Source organism: Protomyctophum parallelum (assembly GCF_964188405.1).
Source record: "Protomyctophum parallelum genome assembly, chromosome: 2".
In the NCBI taxonomy this organism is placed as follows: domain Eukaryota; kingdom Metazoa; phylum Chordata; class Actinopteri; order Myctophiformes; family Myctophidae; genus Protomyctophum; species Protomyctophum parallelum.
The window spans coordinates 17,944,386-17,963,280 of record NC_139699.1 but is presented as its reverse complement, the minus strand read 5'-3'; the positions used below and the strand labels follow the sequence as shown (position 1 = coordinate 17,963,280).

Below are 18,895 nucleotides of genomic sequence, written 5' to 3'. Positions count from 1 at the left end.
CCTGGTCCTGCTACTACAGACTATAATCTGTTGGACCCCCTGGTCCTGCTACTACAGACTATAATCTGTTGGACCCCCTGGTCCTGCTACTACAGACTATAATCTGTTGGACCCCCTGGTCCTGCTACTACAGACTATAATCTGTTGGACCCCCTGGTCCTGCTACTACAGACTATAATCTGTTGGACCCCCTGGTCCTGCTACTACAGACTATAATCTGTTGGACCCCCTGGTCCTGCTACTACAGACTATAATCTGTTGGACCCCCTGGTCCTGCTACTACAGACTATAATCTGTTGGACCCCCTGGTCCTGCTACTACAGACTATAATCTGTTGGACCCCCTGGTCCTGCTACTACAGACTATAATCGGATCAGATCATTTTAATTACAGACAAGAAGACATTTAGAGAATGAGTGACGTGGCTCTAAACCCGCCAGCTCCACTGTCTGTTCGTCCACAGTTCACAGTCACACAGCAGCAGGGCCTTAGCATTAGCTTTAGCATCACACAGCAGCAGCAGGGCCTTAGCATTAGCTTTAGCATCACACAGCAGCAGCAGGGCCTTAGCTTTAGCATCTGGGGTTTGTACTAGCTCTGTTTTGGAGCTGGAATCGGACAGTGCGGAGGCTAATGCTAACGACAGTCCTTTCAACATAAACAAAGCGTTGCGGGGTGTTTGTGTTTGCGTGCGTTTTGTTTGTACCTTGTTGGTGGCATTGGATCGGAGCTTTTTGAAGATCGTCAGGATCTCAGTCTTATTTGGTTCCGTCGCCATCTTGGCCCGTTGGTACACTATGCCCCGTTTACGTAACGCTGACGTCACTACGGCTCACGATAAGCGCCAAAGAAAAGAGAGAGAGAAAAAAAAACGAATGCTTTTCCCCAGAATCTAAATTCTAATCTGTCATTTGTATGATATACATACAACAAAGTATTATTGTTTGTTTTTCTTGTTTTGTTATTTCTGTTTTTTTCCCCGTGCTGTATTGTCTATGTTTGTATGTGTTTGTTGGGTTGATTTTCTGTACAATATTGTCCAAAAAAGTAAATAAAATTGACACGCAAAAAGATGCAGAATGTTAGGAAAGTGCGCCATCTTCTGCCATAGCTGAGGTGCTGCTGCTATACACACGCACACACACACACACACACACACACACACACACACTAACTCTACTCTACATTATTGTAAACAAAGCATGGCTGCCAATGTGTAGTATTATAGGACATTTTGGATGCAAAATGACCTTGACATTGACCTTTGACACATGACCGTGAACTTGAATTGCTTCAGTCACCTCTTAAATCAACTCAGCACCCCAGAAAATGTATACTTTGATGTCAGAATCATCCAAATCGGCCCATTACGCCAGGGCTCCACTGGGCGCGTCTGCGGCGCGTCTGCGTCGCGTCTCCGTCAGTGTCGGGAATGTGCCCTTTTAATCAATGGAGGGTGGCTCCACTGCCCGCGTTGCGTCGAGTCTCCGTCACCATAAAATTGAACCGGTTCGTTTTTTGACGCACGCACGCGTGACGCACGCGTGACGCACGCGTGACGCACGCGTGACGCACGCGTGACGCACGCGTGACGCACGCGTGACGCACGCGTGACGCACGCGTGACGCACGCGTGACGCACGCGTGACGCAACGCGCCCAGTGGAGCCCTGGCGTTAGTCGTTGAATCCCCCCCACCCCCCCCACCCCATTTTCCCTCACTGTATATTGTATCTTTTCCCTTTTTTGCTTCCCATATGATGAATTTAGCTACATAGAAATGTCTATTTGTATGTCTCTAAATGTTTGTATGTCTTTAAATGTTTTGATGAATTGAACAATGTGGACCCTGTTGTAAACAAGTGTAATGCTTAATTGGGTCGTCCACTCACAGTTGACAGTCTTTGTATTGAGTTTGTGCTTAAAATGTACTGTAAATTCTACAAACTGTTAATAAATATTTCAATCAATCAAAAAAGTTATGCCTTTCACTATACACCATTTTTTTTGATGATATAAGGGCCAAAAACAAGTAATCAGCTGCCATTTTGACATTGCTATCACATAATTTCATAAACTACAGACATGTAGCAATACAAAAATGTATGGCAACAATAATATAATAATAAGGCCGATAAGGCCACTGGCCTAAGGACTAATTGTGGATTTTCCCAGTATAGCTACAAGAAGTATAATTCAGCATGTCTGTTGTTCTATTATGATGTTGGCCATGCCCATCCATGGTACAAACATCAGAAATGTGCATAAAAGTGAATAATTTTGGAGTTTAGATAACAATGAATTATATGGTTTTGCATAATCAGATTATACCCCTAAAATCATATTCAGCTGCCCTTCTGAAACTGCTATCACACAATTTAGCACTCCTGGATGTCAGACGAACAAACTATACCACATAACTGGTTATGTCTTTTTAGGGCAACGATATCTCACCCGGCTTAAGGACTAATACTAAAGGATAAAGTTTTGCCAAGAAGTTAAACCTTTTGTAGTAGAAGTATAGAAACAGCAGAAATACGAGACATTTATAACCCTTTTAAATATTTATTGTATTGAAGGAACCACAGACAGTAATATAGAAGAGCATTTTATTTTTACAGTGATTTCTCCCTGTGGTACTGTACTATATAAATATAAAAGTTGCATGTGCTATTTTATTATCATATATTTGCTACTTATCAAAAAGCAAAGACAAATAGCCAGTTTAAAATCTGCAAATAAATCCTGGGTCTTTTCACATCAAACAACAAGCTTGAATTCATACATTGATCACGGACATGCACAACCAACAATGTGAGCCTGAAGAAGAGATGAGCACTTTCTCCAGGTGAAGACAGAAGGAGGACATTGAAACTAACTGACACACTAGAGTTTTGCACAGAATAACGTTCTCCTTTGCGAGGATTTGTGTGCGTGCGTGTACACGTGTGTGTGTGTGTGTGTGTGTGTGTGTGTGTGTGTGTGTGTGTGTGTGTGTGTGTGTGTGTGTGTGTGTGTGTGTGTGTGCGTGTGTGTAGGCACGTGCATGTGAGTCCATGTGTCACAGTGGATAACGGTGTTTACCAGCAAATATGTGTTACCACTTAAACCCTACACTACATTTCTTCGCTAAAACATAATAGCAGATCTTCGGCGTGTTGTGAGCTTGTAGATCTGCTACCACTGTATACTCCAGTTTTAGGTGATGAGGTGACCACCGAAACGGTGGTCACCAACTGGAGTATGAATAGGCCTTTAGGAAGGGAACAGGGAGGCTATGCGGGGTGGAGTGGAGGTGGGTCTCAGAACCGGATACGCAGCAGGAACATGAGAAAGACGGCACTGAGCAGAATGCACAGCGTGCACACGGTGGGGACCACGATCTCTGACACCATCTCCATGTGACCGATCAATGGATCTGAAAACACACAATTCAGGCATTTATAGGTGACATAAACGTCAAAGATGCTTTGCTACGAGCAGAATCGTCTAGAGATACCGCTTTTAATCCAGAGCGAAATACAGTATAGGTAACAACAACACATGGTAATACTGTAATACATCAAATGCATAGAAATAGTCATCTAGGATCATACGTAAAATATGAACCTAACATCCGTCTAACAGTAGAATATCTGTACAATGAAACTACCAGTAAGATGCCTGAGGGCGTGCACACATCCGCGTGGGTGACAGCCGACTGCTGGGCGAGCAGTGCCAAAGCTAGTGCTTTAATTGGCATGGGGGGGTAAGATCTTAATTTTCGGGCCTGTTGAGAACTCTAGTTTTCGCCGGCTGCCGGGCACGGCTGCACTAATAACTTTGGGGCGGACCCGCCTAGATTTTAAATGGACAGAGACATCGAAGAGGAAGGATGGATAGGGAAGGATCAACATATGGAATGTCAGAACAGGTCAGCTCCATATACAGTATGGAGATCTAAATGTGGTGGCATGGTGACTGACCATACATGCTGCATGTATCACGTTTTACATTATTTGCTGCTGTGTGTTTTGGTGTATGACTTGTTGTACAGAGACCCACTTGGGGTGACTGATGTTGCACTATAAATAGAACTAAAGTGAAACAGACGCAGTGTGTGACTGACTGACCCGCAGCTAGGAGCTGGTTGCTGGAGGAACACAGCTCTCCCGCTTTCCTCTTCCAACTCTCCACCTGTGAACAGCAGCACACATACAGGTACACTCAAAGCTATGGCATGGTAACCTGGGACCCAAACTAGTGAAAATAGCAGATCTACAAGCTCGCTTTGTGTCGCATCGCACACTACTTCTTTAAAGGACAACTTTAGTTTTTTTCAACCAAGGTTCATGATTAGACAAAGTAAAAGGTGTTCATTTGTTTTCATTTGCTGCTTTCTTTCGTTTTAGCGATTTTAGTTATTTTTGACAGGGGCGATTTCTTTATTAATATTTACTATAGTCCTACTAGACCCTACGAAATTACATCTTGCCACAAATGATCACAGGATCTACTAAATGTGAAGGAAGAGATACTAGGGGGATGCCATACTGTGTATCATAGGCTCAATATGTCAGTTTGTCACATTCAACAGATCCCGTGATCTTTTGTGTCCAGATATAATTTCTTGGAGTCTTGTAGGACTATAGTAAATAAAAAATAAATAAATCACCATATTGTTTTGTAAAAATAATACATATTTAGGACCATGATCGAATGCCCCCCCCCCCTGTCAAAAATAGCTAAAATCACTAAAACAAAAGAAAGCAGCAAATCTTTTACATTGTCAAATAACAACCTAAATTAAAACATGAACATGAACCTTGGTTGAAAAAAACTAAAGTTGTCCTTTAAACATTTGTTTTCTAATTGAAGGAATTTCTAAAGATTTGTTGTTGATTCTTCATTAAATCACAGAAAAATAAATCATTTAATTTATTTTTAATTCAGGAATGGAATTTTCTTTTTGAAAATGTTTTGAAATAATAATAATTAAAAACAAAATGTAAGAAACCAAAAATAAAGGGACCCATAAAAATGTGACTGCGACCCACCAAGGGGCCACTGTTTGGGAATCAGTGAGAGCACTGTACTATACCCCCCCCCCCCCCCCCCCCCCATTTTTTACCGATAGACTTTTTTTTAATATAGCGTCAAATAAGAACTGTGTTCCAAAAATAAACAAATGAACATGGCGGTTTGACTCATATGGATATGAAGAATCAACTGGCTGCAAGAAAATGTTACTGCTGCCGAATTAGTAAAAACTTTGCCAGAAACAGACTTTATCAAATAAATATGAGTGACTGACTGTTGTAAAACGATACAGAGCCAGCTCCCCGACAATATCGCCGGGACAGTTTGATTATTTTTGGACCACAATGATTATATGAGTCGATTTTAAAGATGACAATGTTGGCCTCCGCTACTCTATATGCAAACATCTTCATTCATAGATTTATTCTCTACATAAGACTCTACCTCTCTCTGGTTGGGGAATCCATTGGAGCTGATGATGCGTTTGTAGTACTGGACCGAGGCTTTTGGGTAACGTGGTTTATTCTTGCTTCGGAAGTCCACGTAGTACAGCCCAAACCTCTCGGAGTATCCTTCATCCCACTCGAACTTATCCAGGAGAGACCAGGCTGTGTAGCCCTTCACGTTCACTCCATCGTTTATCGCTGCACAGACAGACAGTTTGATTTAGTTTAGTCAGAGACCAGGCTGTGTAGCCCTTCACGTTCACTCCATCGTTTATCGCTGCACAGACAGACAGTTTGATTTAGTTTAGTCAGAGACCAGGCTGTGTAGCCCTTCACGTTCACTCCATCGTTTATCGCTGCACAGACAGACAGTTTGATTTAGTTTAGTCAGAGACCAGGCTGTGTAGCCCTTCACGTTCACTCCATCGTTTATCGCTGCACAGACAGACAGTTTGATTTAGTTTAGTCAGAGACCAGGCTGTGTAGCCCTTCACGTTCACTCCATCGTTTATCGCTACACAGACAGACAGTTTCATTTAGTTTAGAGGGACCAGGCTGTGTAGCCCTTCACGTTCACTCCATCGTTTATCGCTGGACAGACAGCACAGTTTAATTTAGTTTAGTTTTTAATACATTATACAATTAAATTTTTGGCAAGACATATCACAAAATATTTGACATATTGCAAAATACATAAATTAATTCTTAGAATTATTCCTTTTATTCCAGGTATGAATTGCTTTTTTGTTTGCATTAGAAGAAAATGTTTTCGTATACTCATAGTAAATAGCAGCTGTAGTCAGGTGCAATGTTTACACTGAAACCATGTTGGAATGGAAATATAATTAATGTCATTCTTCTTTATTTAATCTGTATGTGCATACAGTAGGCTATTCATTGTCTGTGTTCTATTGTTAACAGCAAACCTACTGTAGGGCAAGCGTACATTCAAAAACTTAGGGCCCTATTTTCACCAGCGCCTTACCCTTATCCCTAAACTTCTTTGCCTCTTTTTTATTAATAATTTTTACTATTTTGAAAAACCTTTTTGAATAGTTCAAATAGCTGATCTACAAGCTCACAACGTGTCGAAAAATGTAAAATGTTTTTCAAAATAGTAAAAAAAGGCAAAGACGTTTAGGAAAAAGGGTTAAGACACTGAAGAAAATAGGGCCAATTGTCGTAAAAAGAAATAAACAAAAATCACATTGGCGATGTTATCGCTTAGACTTATACTATTGTTAAACATCTGCATTACTTAATTTACAAGAAGTCTACACAATTAGAGAATGTAGTTATTCTTGATCAATGTTTGCCTCTCCTACGGTACCAACATCAATACAGCATGGAATTGTGGGCAAAATCTCATCCAACAATAACAAAATATTCCAAGTCTCCCAAGTGGCTAAATCTCATCAAATGCCCAATAAATAATGGACCTTGATATGAACAAGGTTGAAAGCCACTGCCATACGCCTTGCGGAATGTTTTCCTAACATGGTGGTGGTGTACTGTATTCCTAACATGGTGCAGTGCATGTTAAAGTGTACTTTATTGTTTTTCTCACCCTTGAGCATTTCATTGATGTAGTCTCTGAAATAGAGCATCCTCCAGTCGTCACAGAGCTCCGTGCATTGCATCTTCTCTGACACGCCATTCTCTGTCACGTAGATCATGGGATTTCCATACTGAGTCTGTCAAGGATACATGATAATGTAACACACATGTTTTACCAGGGATGATTTAAAGCGTGTATGTGTTACTATACTTGTGAGGAACAGGTATAGTAGCGTGTGAGAAACCATTTTCTTGGTCCTCACAAGAAGAAAAAAAAGTTTGTTTTATAGATTAGGGGTTCGTTAGGGTTTAGGATGTAGAAGAACCATGTAGAAGTTAGGTTTAGCGATTAGAGATAGATAAGAGTTATTAATGATTCATATACTTAATCGGGCGCTTGTGTCGCACACCGGAAAATAGCTGATCTACAAGCTCAGGTGTCGCGAGGCGTTGTGAGCTTGTAGATTGGCTATTTTTCGGCTTACAGTTAAAAATGGCATTCCTAAAATCTGTTCCTAAAGAAATGTTGGTGTCCAAGTATAGTAAGCCTAAAACAAACCTGTGTGTGTGTGTTTGTGTGTGTGTGTGTGTGTGTGTGTGTGTGTGTGTGTGTGTGTGTGTGTGTGTGTGTGTGTGTGTGTGTGTGTGTGTGTGTGTGTGTGCGCGTGCGTGCGTGCGTGCCTGTGTGTGTGTGTGCGCGTGTGTGTGTGCGTGTGTGCGTGCGTGCATGCACCTTGATGAAGTTCAGCAGGCGCCGGAACCCCCACGGTACCGAGTACAGCCATTCGGACCCGGGGTCGGGCCAGCGTGGGTCCACCAGCTCCACCAGGTCCCGGTCAGTGAAGTAGGAGCTTCCTCGGCCTGATGGGTAGTTCTTCTGCGTGATGTAGCGTGTGGTGAAGTGACCGATGCCCAGGAAGTCACAGGTGCCCTTAAAGGTGGTAAATGGTAAAATGGTAAATGGTGCATTTATCCAAGGCGCTTTACATAGATTGTGCATTACATTCACACATTCATACACCGATTGCGGCGGAAGCCATGCAAGGTACCAACCAGCACATCGGGAGCAATTTGGGGTTCAGTGTCTTGCCCAAGGACACTTCGACATGTAGACAGGAGGAGGAGCCGGGATTCGAACCGCTGACCCATGGATCATTGGACGACCTGCTCTACCTCCTGAGCCACAGTCGCCCCCCAGGTGGTGGAAGTGATATTTACTGTAATTTTGTTGGCTAAAAGTATGTCTGTCAAAAGGTTAAAGCACTGCCTCTCCAGCTCATTAATAAAACAGAAAATACAAGTTCCAGTATGGTTTGCAAATTTCATCCAATCGGGGGGGGGGGGGGGGGGGGGGGGGGTCATTATATTTTAGCAATATAGCACACCAATAGCGGTGCACCTTTCAATGGCACAGAACATGATACAGTAAACATCTATCTAAGGACTCAAGTATATAACAAGTGTTATTATTTTACTGGGACAATAACATATTTTATGGACAATTTGGTATGAATGAAATGAATGTTGAAAAGCTGCATATTTTATTGTTTTTACCGACCTTAACGTAGCTCTTCTCCTGAGGTGAGAAGACAGGCAGCCGTGAAACTCCCAAGCCCTGCTGGGCACTCTTCCTTCCTATCGGTATAAATTGTACACATACTGTTTAATGTAGAATAACAAAACATATAATATCATTTTTAATGACTAATGTTGTTGCTGGAATAGTGCCAACCTAAGTTGGTGAACTTAAGTTTTCACATAAATGTATAGTGGAGTAAAAGTACAATATTTGGATCTGGTATGTGGTAGTAAAAGAAGTAAATGTATTGGACATTGTAAATACTCAGTAGAAGTACAAATACCTACAAATTGTACTTAAAGAACAGGCCGACTTGAGTATATGTACAGTAGGCTACTTTACACCACTGGAAAACTTATTGTGTCCAAAACTGTTTCAGGATTCAAATCCAAAAACAGCACAGCTTTTTAGACCGCGGTTCATCATGTTTTTAGACCGCGGTTAGACAGCTCAAGACCTACACCCTTGCTTTTAATTGATCTTTAATTTTTTTGTTACTGTTGTTTGTCACTGTATTGCATTACTGCTCTTGTTTTTTAATGTTTATGCCTTGCTTTTCTTTTATTTTCTTTCTCCATTGCTCTGTAAAGCACTTTGAGCTGCATTTCATGTCATGAAAGGTGCTATACAAATAAAGTTTTGTTATTATTATTATGTCACTCACCAACGTAGTCTTTCATGACTTGGGGATAGTCTCCGTTGAAGATGGGCGTGGCGAACCATCCCATGTAGAACTGAACGTATCTCTCTGCTGCCTCGATGTCTCTCTGGTTGCTGATGTCCACCGGCTCCCCCCAGTCGGCTGACACAGACATCCCCACAAACCCTGCACGCATGCATGCATGCACGCACGCACAAACGCACGCACGCACACACACACACGCACGCACGCATGCATGCACGCACGCACGCACAAACGCACGCACGCGCACACACACACACACACACACACACGCACACACGCATGCACGCACGCACACACACGCACAAACGCACGCACACACGCAAACACAAACACAAACACACAGTGAAATAAGGGTTTTGAAATGGTTCTGTAAAAAGCATACACAGAGTGGACACCTAAAGGGGGGGCTTTAGCCTGACATCATGTCGACGACCTTTTCTCCCCCCATTTCCTCACTCTACGGTATATCTATCAATAAAGGCAGAGAGAGCCCAAAACATATCTGCATTGTGGGCAACTCAATGTTAAATATTTATTTTCTCCGAAATGGAAAATAAATACAAAATAAGTATTTCGAAAATGGTGTGAAATCAAATAATGTAAAGCAAATGATTTGATGATTACATGATTTACTCTGCACAATTTTTGCCTAATGAATGGCTAGTCACAGGTGTGTTTCTCTCACCTTTTTGTTTACTTCTCCACTGGGTGTCATATGTGTGCCAAACCTTAGCATGTGCCTGTTGCAAGGAAGGACAAAAGAATTATAATAACATTGTTGTGAAAAACAAACAAAAAATGTATGCCCTGTCGTACAACAGTGTACACCAGCGGCCCAAACATAGCCATGGTGGGCTCATAGATTTGCTACAGTATATATTCAGTATATATATACAGTACTCATAGATTTTCTACAGTATATAAACATAGCCGTGGTGGGCTCATAGATTTGCTACAGTATATATTAATAGCCGTGGTGGGTTCATAGATTTGCTACAGTATATATTCAGTATATATATACTCATAGATTTGCTACAGTATATATACAGTACAGTACAGTATATATAGCTCATAGATGTGCTACAGTATACCTTGATGATGTGGTGGGCGGCTTTGTAAGCCCCTGTCCCTCTCAGCTTGAGTCCAGGTGCGTGTTCTCCTGTCTCATAACCTTCTACAGCTACGGACTATAGAAGTATAAAATAGGGCATTCTTTTACGCAGAAACAAACAAACAAACAAAAAAAAACACTAAAATGAAATATGGAGATTAAGGTTTTCAGGCGGACAGCGAGAACGCCAATGTCTCGAACATTACTTTGATGTTTATGGCGTTGGCAGTTTGGTGACATACTGTACATCATACTGTACATACCCAGGGGTTGTTGAACGTGATCCAGTACTTCACTCGGTTTCCGAATCTCTCAAAGCACAGGTTGGCGAAGTCGTTGAAGTAGTTGACCATGCTGATGTTCTGCCAGCCTCCGTAACGCTCCTCCAACACCTACAGGGGGCGCCATAAGACACCAATCACACTCCTTTCCCCAAACAGAGGGTCGGCACCCATTTGTGGGCCACGGACCAATTTTGTATGGTCACGACTCGGATACGAATCCGGACCCCTCTTGTCCGTGAGCCCCCATTCTGACCTGAGATCAGATTCAAAAAATGTCTTCTACATCCTGACAGTTTTCTGAAAAAGCTGTTTCTATGTCAGTTGTTCTTATAGCATACCTGCAAGCTCATAGCGCGCCACCGAGTGGCGCGCTATGATTTCTCACTTCTCACTTCACTTGCCGTTGTTCTGTCCCCTATACCATGTCGATCTGTTCCCGTACTGTATTGTGTTTTTGTATGGACGTAGTGTTGGGTGCTTGCACATATGCACACATGGCATCAACGCATGGTGTTGTGTGCAGGCACACTACACTTTGTCCTTCTTTTTATCATTCATTCATTTTTTAAGAGCCTGCCCAGGGACTACAGATGAAATTTAGCTTCGGCTAACTCTGGCTTGATGTGAAAACTGACATGTTGATTAATGAGCGTTGTCCCTGTCAAATAAATAAATTAATAAATGAGCTTGTAGGTCTGCTATTTTCCAATAGCTAAAGCATAACATAATGCTAAACACCAAAAGGAGTTCTCCCGCCCAGAATTGGTTAAGACCTTAGTCCAATCAGAGACCAGCATCATTTGGTTACGTCACCCATCAACAGCCAATAAGGGACCACCATTCTTGGTGACGTAACTATGGTACGTTTCAAGGTTGGTGTAAGGTCAATAACGGGTCTAAAGGATTTAGACCAGTAGTTGTACCAGGCAGCGGTGATGCCAGTGGTGAGCGCACCTCAACTGGGGACCCCCCAAACTAATCATATTTCAACTGGGGACCCCCCAAACTAATCATATTTGAACTGGGGGCCCCCAAACTAATCATATTTGAACTGGGGGCCCCCAAACTAATCATATTTCAACTGGGGACCCCCCAAACTAATCATATATTAACTGGGGACCCCCCAAACTAATCATATTTCAACTGGGGACCTCCCAAACTAATCATATTTGAACTGGGGACCCCCCAAACTAATCATATTTGAACTGGGGACCCTCCAAACTATAAATATTTCAACTGGGGACCCTCCAAACTATGAATATTTCAACTGGGGACCCCCAAAGTAATCATATTTGAACTGGGGGCCCCCAAACTAATCATATTTGAACTGGGGACCCCCCAAAAGGTCCCAGTGGTACAGAGTGACCAATAAGCATGCAGCGTCTCACCTGAGGGAGGTCCCAGTGGTACAGAGTGACTATGGGTGTGATCTTATTGTCCAGCAGCACGTTGATGAGGTCATCGTAGTATTTCATTCCTTTCTCGTTGATGTGTTCGCCTGAAAACATTCACAACATGAGCAGTGTGCTTCACCCCATGAAAACATTCACAACATGAGCAGTGTGCTTCACCCCATGAAAACATTCACAACATGAGCAGTGTGCTTCACCCCATGAAAACATTCACAACATGAGCAGTGTGCTTCACCCCATGAAAACATTCACAACATGAGCACTGTGCTTCCCCCCATGAAAACATTCACAACATGAGCAGTGTGCTTCCCCCCATGAAAACATTCACAACATGAGCAGTGTGCTTCACCCCATTCAAAACACGAGTAGTGTAAGGTATTACTCTGCCAAAACAGTAATATTATACCGGATTATACAAGATGTGGAGGCTACCGTCTGAAAACATTTAATTTAAAAGGTCAAGAGAGAGCCTTTTTGGCTGATTGGTGACTCTTCTTCCTGTTATTATTCAAACAATTTGATTCATTCTAAAAGAAGCCGACTAAACAGATTGTCTTGTTGTACATCCCTTTTTTGCGGGTGGGGGGGGGGGGTACTCATATTGTAGCCTGAGCTAACGTGTTAGGTTTCTGGTCTAGAGGGGCGGGTCGCGGCTCAGATTTGCACACGCCCTGATTGGATCTCATCGATCTGTCCGTCACCCCCGGCCCCTCCTCTCCCCCTAGTGCAGCGCTACGTCACATCATTTGGAGCGACGCCCACCCGGAAGGGTTGACTCCCACTTTTAGACCAGAGCGGCCAATGCATTCCTCCAGGCTTTCAATTTTTGCACCAACAAAAATGAAAGCCTGGTACCGAGGCTACTCATACTGTAATGGGGGGTACTAATGTAATTACTAATAATTACATATTACAAGTAATATGTAATTATTAGTAATATGTAGAGTAATATAATATTACACTTGATTCCAAGTAATATAATATTATTACTTTTTTTAAGGCGTAATATGTAATAAGTGACACGGCACGGCGAAACACGGGAAAAGGAGAGTGTGTGCTTACTTTTCAGTCCGTTGGGTAGAATCCTTAAAGGAGAATGTGTGCTTACTTTTCAGTCCGTTGGGTAGAATCCTTAAAGGAGAGTGTGTGATTACTTTTCAGTCCGTTGGGTAGAATCCTTAAAGGAGAGTGTGTGCTTACTTTTCAGTCCGTTGGGTAGAATCCTTAAAGGAGAGTGTGTGCTTACTTTTCAGTCCGTTGGGTAGAATCCTTAAAGGAGAGTGTGTGCTTACTTTTCAGTCCGTTGGGTAGAATCCTTAAAGGAGAGTGTGTGCTTACTTTTCAGTCCGTTGGGTAGAATCCTTAAAGGAGAGTGTGTGCTTACTTTTCAGTCCGTTGGGTAGAATCCTTGGCCAGGAGATGGAGAAACGGTAGTGATTCAGCTTCATGTCCTTCATCAGGTTGACGTCATCCTAAAAGTAAAGACATGGAAACATATCGCTGTTCACACAGATGAGCTGTTTGTAAACTTCTGTCATCTGCAGGCACTATGGGTAATAAACGAGTCGATTAAAAGTCAAGTAATGGCTTTGCACCAAAATACATGTCAGATACAGTATGATCAAAGTAGGTTGTCGACTCTTGTCGAGATCCTCTGCACTGAATGTTTAGAATGGTAAGAGATATGGAGGAGGGGCATCTTTTAGTTCTTATGCCCCCAAACTCTGGAATTCCCAGTCATTCATTTTTCAGCGTAATATTAAAACATATATTATTTATTTTGCCTTCCTTATCGCAATGATTGATCTGTTCTTTTCAATAGTTTTCTGCACATTTGATTGATTTCTTTATATGCTTTCCTCTCTATGTAGAGGTTATGGTCATTTGAAGTGTTAAACACAGCTGTGTCACTGCTGTGTTACATAATATGTGGCTTGATCATGTGGCTTTATGGCTTGATCATAAACAGAGCTTCTGTGCTGCAGCTTAGAGTATATATATTCATATATACTATAAGTGCTGCAGACCGTATGAGCGGAAGCGTTTGGAAATTGTGGGAGGCCATGCAGGAGGAGTCAGGACTACCTGAATAATGTCTGCATGTGCGATATGCATTGTGAGCTTGTATATTGTCTATTTTCAAATGGCCAAAATGTGTAGGGATGAAGGGCTTAATGTATGTTTCATAATATTCAAAATATATAAAGTAACTAAAGTTGTCAAATAATTGTAGGAGTAAAAGTAGAATATTTGCCTCCGGAATGTAGTAGAGTGGAGTAGAAGTAAACGTACTGAAAATGGGTACAGTATTTGAGTACATTTACTTTACACCACTGGTCTCACAAGTGTGGTTATTATGTTTTGTCCAAAGTCATAACAAAGTCATCGGTCAGCCCACCCTCTATAGTCTAGGGCAATTTGAACATAGGATTGCCGTCACGTCACCTTGAATTTGTAGTATCCGTCGCAGGAGCTGTCCCCGGTGTCGTTCAGGTAGATCTTGCCCTTGGTGTGGGCGAAGGCATCCCAGATACTCATTCCTTTGCCGTCAATGTTCCAGGCTCCTTCTGTTTGATACGCCGAGCTCCCAGCTCCCCACGAGAAGCCTGGCGTGGAAGAGAAGGCATTATGAGACCTCAGCTTGGCCAGAGACGGCAATCACACTTTGCATTTTCTTAGTACTTACAAATAGTAAAAAAAATAGCAGATCTATCAGTGGTTGACAATGATTTTGATCCATCTTTTTGTCACAATACCAACATTGATGAGGCAGTATTACTTTGTTTTAAAAATATGAGGTTTCTTCATTATCAGAAAATATATATATTTTTAATTTCCTGAAATTTTTTGGAGTTATGTGGCTCCTCGAAAACAAGATGCTGCATCTCGAGGGGTTGATATTCCTAATAAAAATTAAAAACATCTCGAGGGGTTGATATTCCTAATAAAAACATCTGGAGGGGTTGATATTCCTAATAAAAACATCTGGAGGGGTTGATATTCCTAATAAAAATTAAAAACATCTCGAGGGGTTGATATTCCTAATGAAAACATCTCGAGGGGTTGATATTCCTAATAAAAACATCTGGAGGGGTTGATATTCCTAATAAAAACAAGATGCTGCATGTCGAGGGGTTGATATTCCTAATAAAAACATCTTGAGGGGTTGATATTCCTAATGAAAACATCTCGAGGGGTTGATATTCCTAATAAAAACATCTGGAGGGATTGTCAGAAGGAACGCCGTACCAGTCGGAAAGGTGCCGTAGTGGAACGGGCCTCGCTCGTTCTTGGTCCAGTGGAAGTCGTCATCACCGGCCGACACACACAGCGCCAACACGACCAGGACCAGGATATGGACCAGGACCGGCCTCGCAACGCACCGCAACATGCTGATCGCCGCGTGCACTTACACCTACACAGACACACACATTTGAAATGTTTATTTATGTCCACATAATGAGAAGTACAGGAATACCTTGTACAAAGGACATAAACACTGCCAGTGCAGTTTGACAGTGGGAGAGCAGCCAGTTACAACGTGCATGGACGGCAAAGCATCGTTACATACAGTACAGCTGACATGTCGGACACAGGACAGCAGACATAAATCATGGATAAAGGAAACAACGTCTCTTCCAAATTGAGCGGCTTCCTATAATGGCTGAAACTGAGCAATACCTCGGCAACTGCTTGGCTCTCCTCCGGCCATTTGTAAGCCCCTCACAACCAACTTATGCACATGCCCTAGGCTGCCAAAGATAAAAACTAAAAGTTTACATCTGTAGCCAGTGCCCCCCCCCCCCCCCCACACACACACACAAGCCTTGAATTGATAGATATTTTAAAGGCTCCTTATTGTTTTTTGTACACTTTCGTCTTCCCCGTCTTCTTCTGCCACTTTTTGCAGTTCTGACATTTTATACGAAACTTGGCAATATAGTATAGAGGGCTATCTATGCCAAACAACCATAGACGCTATGCAGACTATAGTAGAGGGCTATCTATGCCAAACAACCATAGACGCTATGCAGACTATAGTAGAGGGCTATCTATGCCAAACAACCATAGACGCTATGCAGACTATAGTAGAGGGCTATCTATGCCAAACAGAGCCCACAACCATAGACGCTATGCAGACCGCAGCCATCTTGCCAGTAAGTTAATGGCAGGGTGGCAACTATAGCCACAATTTGCCATCGACAGCCCATACAGAAAAGTCAAACTCACCAACACTGCAGCTGTATGAAAAGTTTGAATTATCCTCTTTCTATCTGCAAAGTGTTTCATGTTTCATGAAAATCCACTGTAGACATCTTATGAGCTACTTTCTGTCAAGAAGATCCTTGGTGTTGGAGTTTGGAAGTGCTCGTTGGATATCACTCAACGGGCCTGTGTTCTACCGGTTGAATGTGGATATCACTCAACGGGCCTGTGTTCTACCGGTTGAATGTGTGTTCTACCGGTTGAATGTGCACACAATGCAGAGGCAGCAGAACGTTGCTTTACTGAAAGCCAGCGATTCCAAACTCCCAACATTTAGAAAAATAATCACCTGCAAGGAATTTCGTGACAGAAAATGACAGAAAGCAAAGTGACACTTGGTAAACAACAAGGCTACATGTGGCCCGGTCTCTGATCCATTTCACATCAGATCAGATGCACTTTTTTACAAGTTCCAGGTGAGATATCAGACAGAACACAACACAGAGAAAGGAAGATAGTTGAGGATGGAGCAACTTACACAAGGGGTTAACTCTCCACAGGTGTCGAGCAAAACAATTCCAACACTACATCTCCAATATTACGGGTCAAAATATCAGTTGCAAACGCACTCCTTGCCACACTGAGGTCTCGCAGGTTTAGAGGAATCCACTTTCATTTCACCCAGCTGTGAGACACGCTGACACAAAACGCGATGAGAGAAAGGAAATAAGCCAGCTTATCCAGCACGGTCAGAATGAGCGACATTTCAAGCTGCGTTTAAGATAGATGTAAAAAGATAAGCATGTGTTTCTGTCCCTCAAACAAAGTGATCAATATGTAAAGATCCTCCGCTTGCCAAATCCTGCGCCGTCGCCTCGGTCTGCCTCGTACCCCCCTGGTGTCTGTCCCTCTGGGCCCTGTCTCTGTCTCTGTCTCGCTCTGTCTGAGCCACCTTACCCCGTCACACGTCCCGCATTTGTCCCCCGCTGGAAATGACTCCAAAATGCAGGAAACGTCCCCGAGCTTCTGCGCCTGGTCAATTCTCACAGATTCTCTCACTGGTGGCATTCAATGCCGACGCTAGAGGAGAAAACAACAAACAAAAAACTTAACGTGGGGGGAAGCATCCAGTATAGATGTTCTGGTGCTATTCAGTGGACCGTACAGAGAAAACGGAGCGCCCCCCACCACCCCCCCACATGCCCCACAGCCATTTGAAGTCAGTGGAGTGTGAACGTAATTTGCTGGTGCAAACATATCTTTTAGAAAAAGCAGGGATTTTGACACTGTAAGCAGAGTTCATGTCAGTTGAGCCCTGATTCATTTCCAGCTTTCGCCTCATGGCGTTTGTTTAAGGCTTTGAGGCGCTCATATCAGTGTTGGATAAAGTATGAGTACTCGCATTTCTTTTCCCTCAAGTAAAAGTATCAATACTGCATTGTATAAGTACTCTGTTACAAGTACAAGTCTGGAATTACTTGAGAAAAAGTACAACAGAATTGTTATAAAAATGCACTTGCCAAAAGTAGAACATGATCATTATGCAGAAATGTCCCATTTCAAGTTTTCAAAAGTATAAACATCTTTTGATCTTAGATGCATAATAATAATAATAATAATAATAATAATAATGTAGCAGGCCTACTTTTACTGCACTGCAATTATTTTAAAATGTTAGTTACTAGTAGTAGGACTATTATTATTAAAACACATACCAAGGCATTACCTTCACAAAACAGGACAAAATAAAAAGTTAAACTCATACAAAACAAACTAGGACTAAATTGACATACTGTAGGCCAATTTCTATTTTGACTTAGGCAATTATGAAGCTGACTTAGGCAACATTATTTGTGGAGTAACTGACTTACTCAAATAAATAAAGTTTAATTTATTATTATTATTATTATTACTCAATGTGACTGAGGCCAAAAGAATCGCCTGCCACACTCTTGAGGTCGACCATTTTACCATTTTAGGTAAAAGCATGGTCCTTATAGGTCCTTTATAGGTCTCTAACCCTAACCCTTTATAGGTCCTTTATAGGTCCTTTCCAATATAGTTTTAGGCCGATTTACTAGACGTGGCCAAAGTCATGAAGAGCTGACTTAGGCAAAAATATGATTTTCCTCAAAAAATGACATTGATAAAATGACAATGATACATTAACCAGTTCAGCCTTATACTGTATATACTTTGGCTATTTGAAAATAGCCAATCTACAAGCTCACAACACGTCACCTTGTGACGCGTTGTGAACTTGTAGATCTGTTAATATCAAAGGAATTTAAAACACATGTGAAATGGGATATTCTGCATGAGTACTTTTACTTTTGGTACTACCAGTATACAATTTGAATTTGAATGACTATTATTTGTAACAGAGTACTTCTACTGTACACAGTGTTGATACTTGTAGGCTACTTATAAGTCAAGTAACACATGTAGGACTATGTGAGTATTCTTCCATCACTGAGGCCCCTTTTCCACCGGTTGGTTCCCAATGGGAACCGGTTCAGTTCTTTTCCACCGGTTGGTTCCCAATGTGAACCGGTTCAGTTCTTTTCCACCGGTTGGTTCCCAATGTGAACCGGTTCA

The 18,895-nt window shown here is 42.1% G+C and overlaps 2 protein-coding genes across 2 annotated transcripts in view; both read right to left on the bottom strand.

The window, feature by feature from the left end:
- LOC310876592 (ADP-ribosylation factor GTPase-activating protein 2-like) overlaps nucleotides 1-815 on the bottom strand; it is a 33,793-nt gene extending 32,978 nt beyond the window's left edge. Inside the window, exon 1 of the mRNA XM_083790158.1 lies at nucleotides 707-815. Coding sequence (XP_083646284.1) covers nucleotides 707-778 — 72 coding nt within the window. The 5' untranslated portion in view covers nucleotides 779-815. The remainder of the gene's footprint in view (nucleotides 1-706) is intronic.
- Nucleotides 816-3,300: 2,485 nt separating this feature from the next.
- LOC310877685 (lactase-like protein) lies at nucleotides 3,301-17,352 on the bottom strand (the record flags this gene model as incomplete). The annotated part of the gene is made up of 15 exons (XM_083791635.1): nucleotides 17,255-17,352; nucleotides 15,341-15,506; nucleotides 14,537-14,697; nucleotides 13,476-13,563; nucleotides 12,068-12,177; nucleotides 10,659-10,787; nucleotides 10,376-10,471; nucleotides 9,970-10,024; nucleotides 9,264-9,425; nucleotides 8,579-8,655; nucleotides 7,754-7,951; nucleotides 7,031-7,157; nucleotides 5,462-5,661; nucleotides 4,111-4,174; nucleotides 3,301-3,416 (listed from the first exon to the last, which is right to left on the bottom strand). The coding sequence occupies exons 2-15, from the start codon at nucleotides 15,480-15,482 to the stop codon at nucleotides 3,301-3,303; spliced, it is 1,725 nt and encodes a 574-aa protein (XP_083647761.1). The 5' UTR covers nucleotides 15,483-15,506; nucleotides 17,255-17,352.
- Nucleotides 17,353-18,895: the final 1,543 nt, after the last annotated feature.